Source organism: Sebastes fasciatus, chromosome 18 (assembly GCF_043250625.1).
Source record: "Sebastes fasciatus isolate fSebFas1 chromosome 18, fSebFas1.pri, whole genome shotgun sequence".
NCBI classification, from domain to species: Eukaryota; Metazoa; Chordata; class Actinopteri; order Perciformes; family Sebastidae; genus Sebastes; species Sebastes fasciatus.
In genome coordinates, this window is record NC_133812.1 from 10853944 (window position 1) to 10867165 (window position 13222).

The 13222-nt window shown below is 41.5% G+C and overlaps 1 protein-coding gene across 3 annotated transcripts in view; it reads right to left on the reverse strand.

Moving 5' to 3' along the window:
* Positions 1 to 13222, reverse strand: part of LOC141756198 (mitogen-activated protein kinase-binding protein 1-like) — a 32975-nt gene that overhangs the window by 15232 nt on the left and 4521 nt on the right. For all 3 annotated transcript variants that reach the window (XM_074615753.1, XM_074615751.1, XM_074615752.1), the window contains 12 exons: positions 10007 to 10069; positions 9851 to 9908; positions 8727 to 8897; positions 7760 to 7897; positions 6963 to 7145; positions 5842 to 6002; positions 5194 to 5383; positions 3619 to 3762; positions 3327 to 3514; positions 3149 to 3240; positions 2916 to 3041; positions 2419 to 2489 (listed from right to left, as the gene is read on the reverse strand). In XM_074615753.1, coding sequence (XP_074471854.1) covers positions 2419 to 2489; positions 2916 to 3041; positions 3149 to 3240; positions 3327 to 3514; positions 3619 to 3762; positions 5194 to 5383; positions 5842 to 6002; positions 6963 to 7145; positions 7760 to 7897; positions 8727 to 8897; positions 9851 to 9908; positions 10007 to 10069 — 1585 coding nt within the window. The remainder of the gene's footprint in view (positions 1 to 2418; positions 2490 to 2915; positions 3042 to 3148; positions 3241 to 3326; positions 3515 to 3618; positions 3763 to 5193; positions 5384 to 5841; positions 6003 to 6962; positions 7146 to 7759; positions 7898 to 8726; positions 8898 to 9850; positions 9909 to 10006; positions 10070 to 13222) is intronic.

Consider the following 13222-nt stretch of genomic DNA (forward strand, 5'->3'; position numbering starts at 1 on the left):
ATGATATCAAAACATCACATAAGTTGAAAATGACAGCTAACCGCTTCCTATTTGAATTGGTATACAGTTATTCTACTGGGCGTGTCATTCTGTTTCAGCATCTTTTATGGATTCACATATTAAAAATAGCTAAATGATTAACACTGTTTGGAAAGAAAGTAGCAAACTTGACCTATGCCTTCAGATATCTAAAAGTCGCAGAGATAAGTTTAAATCAATATAAACATGTGCATCTTAAAAGTGGATGTATGAACGGCTGAACATTTAGTATTTTTCCTCAGTTAAACTTTGGCGGAATGAATACTAGGGCCATAGAAAAAAATCAGTGTCTGCGCATCCAATCATGGTCAAAAAAGACAACTGTGGTTCATTTAGAAACCTTGAAAACACAGAGCTCGACAGCAGGCAGCATAAAAGATGCTCATTTACGTTCTCCGTGGAGCACAGGCCTGTCACAACAAGTTTCTTAAATGAACACGCCATAAATGTCTGGATGCTGAGGAGAGGTTTTACTGAAGACTAACAAGCCATTGTTTATTGGGCTCTACAAACCGTAATGAGTCACTGCAGTGGCCTGAATCGTGTATGAAGATTACGAAGAATGTTGTAACTTATGCAACTCTGACCGAACACGAAATTGTCCCAGTGACCCAGAAGCAAATCTAGAGGAAAGCATGCAGCAGGATGTCTCCTTTAGCATACAACCTGTAGTCCAAATCCTCCTCCTGTGGTACACGCTGTAGAAGCTAAATAGATTGTGTTGCTGCCGTGCTCCACAGTGAGTCATTAGTGTGAGGAATTAATTCATTAATAATTAATTTTAGTCAAAAAGCAATGAAGCAGCAAAGAATGCTGAACCAAGATTAGCTCCCTATTGTGTCTTTTTATGGCAAGAAATAATTATGAGATTTTTTTGGGAAATGATTTTTGGTTAAGCAAGTAACTCTGTTGTATAATTAGAGTGTTCCTCTGTAGCAACATTAAGCAGTAAGTCAGGAGAAACCAGGCATTTTTTACAGTGATGTTAAAATAGCTGCAGCATAAGATACACTCCAATTGTATATTGCTTTTATGAAATGTTGCAATGTCATGTGATTATGACAAATAACACTTAAAAGAATAGTTTGACATTTTGGGAAATACGAGAGTTAGATGAGAAGATCAATACTGCTCTCTAATGTCTGTACGGTAAATATGTAGCGAGTGCAGTAACGCCTCATTTACACACAGTTTTGTTTTGTGTCCATAAATCCGTATAGTATACGTATACGGATTTACCCCCCAAGTGTTCAATGCAAGCAAATCCATCTCTTTACGGATGGATAGAAACACCAGCGAAGTTACTACATTGATATAAACAGTGTTTTTACATCAAGTTTTACTGTCTGTCTTTCACCATCCAGTCAAACCTTAGATGAATCACATCTATAATGTCACATTTTTCTAAGTGAAAAAGGTTTGACGGCATATTTAGCTAACATCGGTAGCATGCTAGCTGTGTAACATAGAGTGCATATAGTGGTTCCTATGTCTTTTGACAAAATCTTTCACAGAACTGCTATATATGCCGTGAAACTTTTCACTTATATAAAAAAAAAGTATAAATAAAGCTGTATAACATTCATCAATCAGTTTATTAATTTGCTAATTCCACAGGAAGTTAGCATAACATACCGTGCTAACTTCCTGTGGCACACAGTGCATAAGGTCTGTCCGTTATCTGCCGCAAAAGTTGAATCTTCAACGTGCCCGAGGCAGATTACGGACCAAGAAAAAAAAAAACGGAAGGAGGAGTTTCGCAAACACATAGGAGGTTCCCATAGGAATGAATGAACTTCCACTTGACCCACAAACGTACAAAGACTTATGTGGAAACGAAGCGTAGCTGAAAAATCACTGTCATATACTTAAACTAGAACTAATATATATTACTTGTTGAGTAATAAATTGATTATTTAAAGGAATAGTTTGAATAAACAAACAAGATTTAACGTGTTAATTATGCAAATATAATGCTTTAACCGTCCAGTCTGTATGGTTATTGAAGAACGGAACAGATTGAAACTAATTAGTGATCTTCAGAGGTGCTGGTAGGTGGATTTTGCTATCTCTGGACAGAGCCAGGCTAGCTGTTTCCCCCTGTTTCCAGTCTTTGTGCTAAGCTAAGCTAACCGGCTGTGGGCTCCAGCTACATATTTAGTGTACAGACATGAGAGTGGCACCGATCTTCTCATCTAAGTCTTGGAAAAACCTATTGTTACATAACAACAAGCGATATAGTTGAAGTTTAGGTATATGATGGAGATGATTAGTTAGTGTGTTAACATATGTGTGTGTTTATTGGATATTCTACAACAGATTCCACCTGTGGAAAAATACCTGTTCAATGGATTGTATCTTTGCTCAGACGTGTCTTACCTTGTGTGCAGTGCGGAAATAGATGCTCTTGTCTGCCCCACAGCTGATCATCCTCACCTTGTTGTCATTGGCTGAAAACAAAGACAAAAATGTAATGATGACTAAGAAACATTGAGTTATTACGGCCTGTAGGCAATGCAAAAAAAGTATGCCGGTCTTCATCAGTCAGCTACTAATCATATTTTTTCTACAATCTAAGGCAAAGTCTGGAGACAAAGAAGATTTAAAAAAAATCATAGACTAAATTAATCCAAATTTCAAAATCAAGAGCAGTAACTGATGCCAAGTATGCAAATTGAGAGAACACAAAAACGTACACAACAGAAAAGGGTTTGCTTATAACAAACAAAGCTCCACCTAACACATGTATCGTTGTCATCTATTATCTAGACAAGCAGAGCTGCGAGCGAAATAAAAAAGAGGGACTGAATGGAGATGAAAGCGAGGATTAAGCAAAGATTAGCTGTCAGATGTTGACAGAGTCTCAAGTGGCTCACCAGCAAAGCGGACGGCTGTTATGGATGAAGAGTGCTCGTCGAGTGTCTGCACCAGACTGTAGTCATCCTCGGCGTCCAAGACGTGGATCAGACGGTCTCTGCTAGCGGTGGCCAGCAGCTTCAGACCTGACAGTAATAAGACAACTTAATCACATAATCATATACACAGCCGACGCACAGATACTCTTCTTGCATGCCATCATTATAACACCGTCACAGACGAACACACTGACCTGTTTCTGGTTTACTGTATTCCAGACAGAGGATCTCAGCATCATGGGCCTCCACTTTCAGAATCTCCTCCAAGCTGCTGAGGTCATGAACCCTGTCGAGTGTAAATCAAAATATTCTTTTTAGGATGGAGATCACCTAAATCAGTCATCAGTCTCAGTTTAAGCCTCCTTGTCCTACCTCAGCATCCCGTTGCGATCTCCAGATGCCAAGTGTTTGCCGTCTGGACTGATACAGATGGTCCTGATGCCGGTCTTGCTTTCTGCTGTCGGTCCATCTCCTGGTTTGTCTGCGTTCATATTTGTCAGACACTCTGGATCCAGCAAGGCGCTAGTGTTTCCGTCTATGTAGATTATATTCAGGAGATCCTGCAAAGCGATAGAGAAATAACCCATCACAGGGAGAATTTGTGCTTCTGAAATGTCAACATTTTCTTTTGTATGACATGAAGACATACAGATGCCAAACTCACACTGCTGAGGATGTTCTGAGAATGAACGGGAGTTTGTGTCCAATCGTTCACGCGCCACAGTCTGATGGTGTTATCAGACGAGCAGCTAAGGAACGCACCTGATGACAAACCAGCTCCAAATTCACCAGGAACATCTGGGAACATCTGAGGAAGGATGAGAGAGAAAGTGTTTAGTTGGATGGGAGTTCAGGGAATATCAATTATGTAGAGCTCCAATGCTGTACCATAGAACTGTAACCATTAGCTTTGGTACGTTTCCATTTCAAACGCATGTTTTTGGTTGTGAAAATGCTCATTGTGAATGACTAAGGCCAGCCTAGACAAGCCTTTGCATCCATAACTCATAACTATAGTCAGAATCACTGCAGCTCAAAAGCTGCAAAGTTCTATCTATAATGCAAAGCATGAATTGCCTTTTATTGCCTATCATTAGTAAGTTAAAAACTCACACACAAGTAAGGGTGCTTTCACAGCAGGGACCCTGGCCTTGATCTGAGTACACTTGACCCCAAAGTCCAGATCGTTTGATTAGTGTGAACGTCTGTAGCGTACTTCATCAATCGGTTCATCGATCCGTACTCGCGTCCACTTGAAAAGGTGGTCTGCAGTGTGTGAAAGCCAACTCTACTAAAACACGGAAAGGGACTGCTATTTAACGCGAGTAACGTTAGCAGTCAGCGAGTAGTTTTGGCAGACTATTTTCAACGCCGTCAGTCTCCTGTCTATATATGCGTGCAGCATGCACTGATGTCATCCTCTGAACTGCACGGCCATGGGTGATAGAGCAGGAAGGCAGGCGAGAGGTCCTTAAGATATATACAAAAGTAGGCATTGGGGTTGGGCGATGTTTGTTATCTCATTTAGCTAATTTAGTGGCCTGCCTCCAAAGAACGAGGGCCGCTCAGCTGCTCAGCGGGCAGAGAGAGAGAGACAGCGGGGGAAACAACGTTTAGAGCAAACATATTTTAACATCAAACTTGGTTTATTTCACTGAGTCCCCCGGGTTTATTTCGACCAAACCAGAGCTGGTGATGGTTGGAAAGACTAACAACAACAGTTTTGTGGTGAGTTTTATTTTGTTTCTGTCAAGTTTGAATGAAGTGTTTTACGATGCGCCGCCACTAGAACAGCTGATCTCAGCATAATCAAATACATGTGGATGATGACGGAAGTGTACAAGAGTACAGAACAACTTTACTAACGTGAAAGCTGAGCAGCGGGGGAGTGGAGAGGGGGGGGCAATCGTACTCGGGCATGGTACGAATCAATTGTACCTAATATAAAACGCCCTAAGGGTATAATATTAATATATACATATTAACTGTAATTACAAATTGTAAAATAGAATAATAATATCCATTAGTGTGTCCCAAATTGGTCCTGAGTTCAGTAGAGAGATGAACTGCCTAAAGCTGCCCAATTTGGCACCGGGGTGGTATTGATCAATCCCCCAATGTTCCAGTCAATGCAACATTCAACCCACTGAATAATTATTGACTACACACTGAATCTGGTTTAAAAACACACTGGATGTGTCACCGTGGTTAAAGAGGTGCGTATCATTCCCTTGTTTACCTCCAGGTCCCCGACACAGGCAGCGTGGAAGAGGGCAGAGTGCACCTTCCCCACCCTGTTGACATCTCTCACATCCCACACATACAGACTGTGGTCATTATATACACAGCTGAGCCACTGGCTGACGGGGTCGTAGGTAACAGCAAGGGCGTCTGGGTAACGGGCGTCCGTCTTGGTGGAAAACAAGTGGCTGATTGGAGAGGGATTGGAGTAAATTTTTACAGATCGTGGAACAACAGAGACAGATGATTTCCAAAAGATAGTAATACATTTTGACCAGGGGCGGGGCAGGCCTGCTGAATAATTTAAATCAGTCATACTGCTCTTAAACACAGCACAGAAATTGTCAAAACGTATGCCTACTGAATACAATTTATCATTTTAAGCCCTGTATAATATTACTATAATATTCCCATCATATCTCTGTCTGGACTTGGAACAGATGTGACTTAGAGCTTAAAATATTACATTACTTAAAGAACCACAAAATCCATTATAGATTTCTCTGGCTAGAAACATCTAGGAGTTATTTAAACTGTGAAATGGAGCCACTTGAGACAGGAGGCACTATAAATTGGGAGCATTTTATCCTGCAGTGGATCCCAGCCAAGGAAAGGCAGGCCGCGTTACTCCTGAGCTCCTCCTCACCTGGCCTCCGTGATGGCCGAGACGTCAGAGCCGAGGGGGTGCGGCCGCGGCAACGTGCAGGCGAAGTGAAGGTCGACAGAGCTGAAGGCTCGCACCGTTCCATCGGCACAGCCGCAGAAGATCATATCCTCAGACAGAGACAGACACTGGGCCACGCCCGTCTGCAAGGCAGGATACAACAGACACATGAGCTCATTTTCACGGCTCTAACGTTTACTGTACTGGAGCAGGGAAATCTGTCCACAATAAAGTCGTGGTTAACAAAAAGGTAAAAGGCAAAGTAACAGCAACCTCCAGTAACAATCACCAGTATAATAGTATCATAATTAAGTGCAGGGGAGTCCACAACAGTCCTGTGTGTGTCAATAATGATAAAGGTCACAGAAGGTTGCAGTGAGACAGAAATGCATCCTTATTGGAATATTTCCAAACACATCCTGTACTTGTCCTCGTCCCTGCTGCTAATCCCTCTTTGATCCTCCGACAGAAGGCAGGAGCAGAACTCACACACCTTCATCTTCACCTCTTGATTAAACACCACAGCTGGACACTGACCATGAGCTCTATTAATATTATACAGCACTCAGTAATGGATACATAAATCTACTGTAGATTTAACGCCGGTAAAGGTAAATTAAATGAGTGAAATGTCCCATTAATGGTGGTGACAATCTACTGAATTAATAAAAAAAACTAAATGAATGTTTCATAGAAACTCTTAGAGAAGCATTTATGGCCTTTCAAAGTTGGAAATGTGCAATTAATGCCACTTAGTTTTCAAACCCCGCTTATTAATGTCAATCTTAAAGGAATAGTTGGCAGTAAAAGGATTGTTCTGAAGGTAGAAAAGGGACTTCAACTCCAAATACTGAGCTTTAGAGCTGCTGGTACTTTTTTACCTTCAGACATAGACAGGCTAGCTGAGATATAACCTTTGTGGTTTAAACACAGTAATAAATGTTAGCACCCATATTAGGTAGAATGACACAGCCCAATCAATATCCCCCTGCATCACTCCGATATGGGGTAAATAATACATGAGATTAAAAGTAGTGGTAGCTAAAGAGCCAAAAACAACCTCTTCTCCTCCACTGTTTGATGCTTCCTGTGAAGCCACTCACCCGCAGGTCCACCCACTTGTCCAGCATCCTCTTGCTGTTAAACTCACACAGCAGGCCGGAGGAGGTGATGCAGAAGACGGAGTCAGATGTGGAGCCCCGTCCACAGGCCACATCACAGAAGAAGTTGTTTCTCAGCTCCCCCAGCAGCCCGGAGCGTCCCAGCAGAGGGACAGGTGTGCTGGCCTGAATACCACAGAGGGGTGAGGGGTTAGCTGACGGACGAAGCTCAGACTCCAAGTGGTTAAAGCAGAATACTGGCTACATGTACACTGGAAGTATGTCGACATTACACCCCCATCTTTTCTTAAATGTTTGTATTTTTGTGTACCAATTTTTAAAAGCAGAACTTCTCGGTGTGAAAAAGAACAAAGAAAAGGCCAAAAAATGAGAAGCAATGGATTTCACAATAAAATGTGTGACTTGTATTACCGAATTTAATATACTCCATTTCTTTATTTGAGTGTTTCTTTATTTGATTACACAGTAAGCAGTAGTGAAGTTGTGAAGACGACTGTGTGAAGTTCACTGATGTGAAGACACTCAGCTCTGGAACAATGAAATAACAATGAAATAGGAAGTGTGACAAAACCAAACACCCACTTTAACTGTGATGGTTTTTATAGCTTGGACCATTTTCAAGGCAACGATGATTTTTTCATTCAGTGTAAAAAAATGTTTGGTAGAAAACAGGTTCTTCTGAAGGGAGAAAAAGAACTCCAACTCTAAAAGCAGTACTAAAGCAAAGGGAACATGGTTGACACACACTTTATAAAAGACACACCAACATGATATGTTACCTTGCTGGCCTTGCAGTGGTCCAGATACCAGAACTTGACATGTCTGTTCCCCACAGTGACAAAGTAGGAGCTGTCCTCAGAGAAAGACACACCTGTCACCTTACTGGACACCTTGTTGGCAGCCACAACTACATCTTTCTGCAAGAGAACAATACAAGTTAAAAATCATTCTGTGAACTGAAGCACATTTTGATATGCTAAAAAAAATGTGCTTAATGTCCGGACAGAGCCAGGCTAGGGCTTCGTCCAAAATCAAAATACTATGCAACTACATAACCAATATGTGTACTCTCGTTCAGCATACTTTTGTGTGAATAAACAGCAGTATGTGTCTTTTTCGGACGCACTGAGCAGTAATTTAGGTCGTCACTTCCTGAGAGCCTCATTGCCGGTTGGAGACGTATAACCATGGTAACCCGTGCTGACCTCATGTGACCAAAATGACATTAAACAACTTAATTTAAAATATATCGTACACTTAACAAAGTGAAATCTTATACTAACAGTTAAATTGAAGCGCTATTGATGTTACAGAGCTGTCTGTCAATGTCTTTTATGAACATTGTCGTCACTACCACATTGCATTGTGGGATATTTATGCCACCGTAGAGTCCAGTGTTGCATACTGTAATATTTCACCGGAAATAGCATGCAATTCGCGTACTACTGGTTTCATACTAAGGTTTCAGACATACTAAAAAATCTCACATACTGTTTTAGCGTACTAAAGAGCATGTTAGTGTGGAATTTCGGACGCAACATAGCTGTTTTCCCCTGTTTCCAGTCTTTATGCGAGGCTGAGAGCAAATAAGCGCATTTTCCAAAACGTTGAATTATACCTTTAACATAACGAGGAGTGAGTGTGTGTCTAACTTGCACCAATATGACAAAAAACAATCGAGTGTTTCCATGGCGCAATAACATCAGCCTTGGCAAACAGGAGGTGATTGTGGGCTGTGAGGCGTACCTTCCACGCCCAGACGTTGACCATCATGTCATGCTGGTTTCCCACACTGACAATGTATTTGCCGTTGGGGGAGAAAGCCACGCAGGAGACGCCATACTTGTGCTGCTGGAGCTCCGCCACCTGTCTCCGCTCTGCCACGTCCCACAGTCTCACCGCTGGCAGGTGACCGCTCTGGTGAAAGGGACAGAGGGATGTGGAGGAGGAGGGAGTGAGTAGTTGAAACATAGTGAGAAACTTGTTATTAAAGAAAGGGCTCCTATCTGTGTCTAAGTGCTATATTGTGTCTCCAGTCTTTCAATCCACGGGAACAACACAGAGTCACCTGTCAGTCTAGTCTATCCAGCTCTCTGGGAGATTATACTCCTCTGACCTCTGCTCACTGTATACAGTTACTTGTCCCTCGACCTCTTCACATTATTCTCTCTCAGGGATCAAAAGGTCAGCAGGCTATTTGCGAGGCCTCTTATTTTAGAACGGCAGAACGACCTTTGAAAGGTCAGAGTTAATAGGTGAGAGGAAAAGCAGGCCTGAAGGACGCTGAATATGGATGACATTCAACTGAAGACTCAGCTGCATACAAAAGGAGACGGAAAGAAAGACGTTTAAAAAAAAGATGTGCAATGAGTTTTTCTCATTCACTCAGGAATATCCTCTCCTCTTTCAAGGCTTTTAGGGAAATCACTTTCAAAAAATCCAATACTGCACAGTGGCAGTCTACAAAATCTGGCATTTGGTATATTTTTAAATGGCACCAAAAACAGACGATCTTCATCGCGTTTGGTCTTTTGAACTTTGGTCTCTGCCGTCATGGCAACTACTGCGTGCTCATCCACTTACACGCAGAAGTCTTTAATCGGCTTTGATTGGCTGGGGCGGATTAAGGTGTGTTGTGTTGAGGGAAACACTCCAACTACAACAGAACTGTAGATGCTTGACTGACACATTGCTCAGCCCTTCCACAATAAGCTCTGCATGATCACCATTAACAAAATGACTGTAGGCCTACATCCTGCGGGGATATTCTCAATGGTATATGCTCACTTCTTGGACTTCTGCAGCCTGCAAGATGTTGAATTCTTGTGAAAAAAACAGTTAACTGCAGAGCCAAAAATGAGAACACTCACCTCTCCTGTGACCAAGTACTTGCCATCAGGGGAGAAGGACAGAGCTGTGATGGTCTTTCTGTGAAAAGTGAGAGAAAGACAGCTCAGCATGACTCGTGTTTTGACAATTCAATGTCATCCCTGTTTAAATGCAGATTGTATTGGTGTTCAACTCACCTTGACGTGTTGATAATGTGGTGCTCTCTCTTCTTTTTGGGGTTCAGCAAAACTACCACACATCTACACACGGAAAAATACAATCAGAATTCACCAGATATGTTTTTTCACAATATGATATAATACAATATTTGACTTGGAACAGATTTAGAAACTCACGTTTGGTATGTATTCCTCATACTGAGGTAATAGTTTAAGTGTTTTTGAATATATTCAGTCAAGGTGTTTGCAAGAAATATAAAACACTTGTCCATGGCTGAGTGGAAAATAACACATTTTCAGGTCAAGGAATAATTGAACTCTCTTTTCACAGTGCATACTTGTGGCATTGCTTAACATACTTACTGGGTATCAACAATGACCTTGTAAACACTTAAACTCTGATGTAACACAGGAATCCATAGGGCATTACTCTAATAGCAACTAACATGTACAGAAGTGAGCCTTCAAGTACAAATCTCAGTTGATCCGTAATTAAACTTTATTCTGTGACCTGTTTTTTTTCCAGATGATTACAAGAAATTAAATAACATTGTACTCATTCATGCGTTTACCCTTACAAACACTCCTACAATGTGGGTCATATAAAATGTTGAATGCCAATTAGAAGCATTTCTGAACGGTAAAATAAAGTAGCAGAAAGATCCAAACTGTCTGCGAACACATTTCAGTGAAAATCTGAAATTATTTAAAAGGGACTGTTTGTAACTTCTTACACGTTTAAATCAATCCTGGTCGGTGTCCCTTGCGCGCTCGCATATGTGCTCGCGTGTGGCTACGCTGTTCAGACTCAGACTCCAACACAAACTAAAGGGAAGCACCAAAACCTCAAAGTTATATCTAATGAAGTCCCGTCTTGCAAAACAGTGTTGGCCGCGGTCGGAGGACGCGGGGGAAGACCGTAGCTTTGGTCTCCAGGGCCGGAGTCTGTGCTCCTCTGCTCCTCTGCCTGCCTGCCTTCACTCACACACCGTGCTCGTTCTCGCTCTTTCGCTCCACCTCACGTGCATGCGCGCACACGACACATTGCAGAACAGTTAGTTTAGCTCTCAGAATATCTAGTGAAAACAGTGGACGTTTGTGCAGAATTAAACGCTGCAGCTCCTCCAGACCAACAGAGGTTTCCCGTGTCTTGTGAAGTGACGGGGCTCCGTAACAAGAAACGTTATCGTCTCCAACCGGGTGCCAGTGTCTCCCCTGTTTCCCTCCGACCGCGGTCGGGAGGCTGAGGCAGGAAAAGCCAACACTAGGATCAGCAGTGATTCATGGAGAGACCTTCGTCTGGTCAGCTAACATTACTGCCAAGCAGGTGAAATATAGAGTGATATTGTGGTTTTAGCTGACGTGTGTCGCCTCACTGTTTTGAGCGATGCTCGTTCATGTCTATTTAGAGCGAGCAAGCGCGAACCCGACGCTGACTTTCGTTGACTTAACGGCCACAGGTGTCGCTGTGTGTATTCCCTAATGTCAAACTAATCTTTTAGGGTTGAAATATAAAGTAAAACTGCATGGAAAGGACGAACTAAACTCCCCTTACTGAACATTAAGCTATCTTTGTATCAGTGTTTGCACTGGTGATTGATTGATTTGAAAGCTTCAAAATAAGAGTCTTGTCTTGCTTCATGATGTGTTTATGTTATTTAGACTACTCTCTGTGATTTTTCTCTTTCCATATCATATCAAATAATCCAGTCATAACTTCTTCTTCTTTGGTGTTTAGTGGTGGTTGGCAAACCAGCTTATAGGTGCATTAACGCCACCCACTGGACTGGAATGTGGATCAGTAGATTGGCAGGAAAAAATAAATAAAATAAAATAAAATAAAATAAAATAAAATAAAATTAATAATAATAATAATAATAATAATTATTATTATTATTATTATTATTATTATTATTATTATTATTATTATTATTATTATTAATAATAATAATAATAATAATAACTAACTAAAATAAAATAATAATAATAATATTACTAATAATTAAATTCTCCATTATTCCTGTTGCCCTTAAGTAATTAATTAGAAGATTGTGTACTTTCTTAGATGTCTTTCCTAGCAGATTCCCCATTGTAATATTTCCATCATTTACTCCTGATAGCAATTCCCTTCTCGCTTCATCATTATTTGTTGCACTCTATAAGAACATGCTTGACAGTTTCCAGTTTATTACAGTGCGTGCATAGTCCAGTTGGGTGCCTGCCCTATTCTAAGGTGTGTTTGGTTTAATCCTGTATGTCCTATTTTCAGACGGGTAATGACCATCTCTTCCATTGGGCTCCCGCTCCGTATTCCACCAGCTCCTACATGTGTCTGAATACTGTACAGATGTCTCCCTGTGTCACTTAAGTCCCAGTATTCTTGCCAGGTTTTGTGCATGTATTCCTTAATGATAGTTTTAACCTCTGCTTTACTTAACGGTATTTGTATGTCACTTAAGTGTTGTTTTAATGATTGTTTGGCCATTATATCTGCCTTCTCATTTCCTTCCACCCCTACGTGTGCAGAACCCAAAGGAAGGAGATATCCAATCCCCCACAATGCAGTCTGAGAAGCTCTTATTCAGCCATAACCACATTGTTTCCCGCTAATAAAACGTCCTCAAACAACCTGTTTGAGAGCACCTGTTAAGCTGCCAGGTACGTAGCTCGGTGCCAGGAAACTGTATTCCTGGTGCAACAGTCTGTGCAGATTTAAACTGAGGCGGTAGGTGGGCTTGCCAGACTCTGCACAATTTGGGAAGTATAAAGCTTGCTAAAAATGACAGTCAGAACCACACACACACACACACAGACAACAATACTGCAAACAGCCATTGACCTTCTTAGTATTAATACAGCTTTGTCAGAAGATTTGAGAACAACACAAAGGAGGCTCAGTGCACTGTTTCTGTTACAGCCCAGTGTGCTTGTTTTTTTACAGTCTGCTCTCACCCTGGTGGTGGTGCAGCAGCAGCTGAGGCCTCGAGCATCGCCGCTGTAGATCTGAATACTCCAAACCTGCAGTTCACATTTCTCTTCCTCTGCACTGAGCAAGTTAACACAGCTAGTGTCACTGTTTGCACAGAATTAATAATACTACACACAACGCTCTTTACATCACTGAGAGAGTCAAAGGAAACCTCCCTGAGGATAGGATAAAAAGAAGCTTTGGAGTTTCTCTGATGAGAAAGCCCACAGAGCTCTCCTCCTCAGTTCCTCTGAGATACTGAAGAG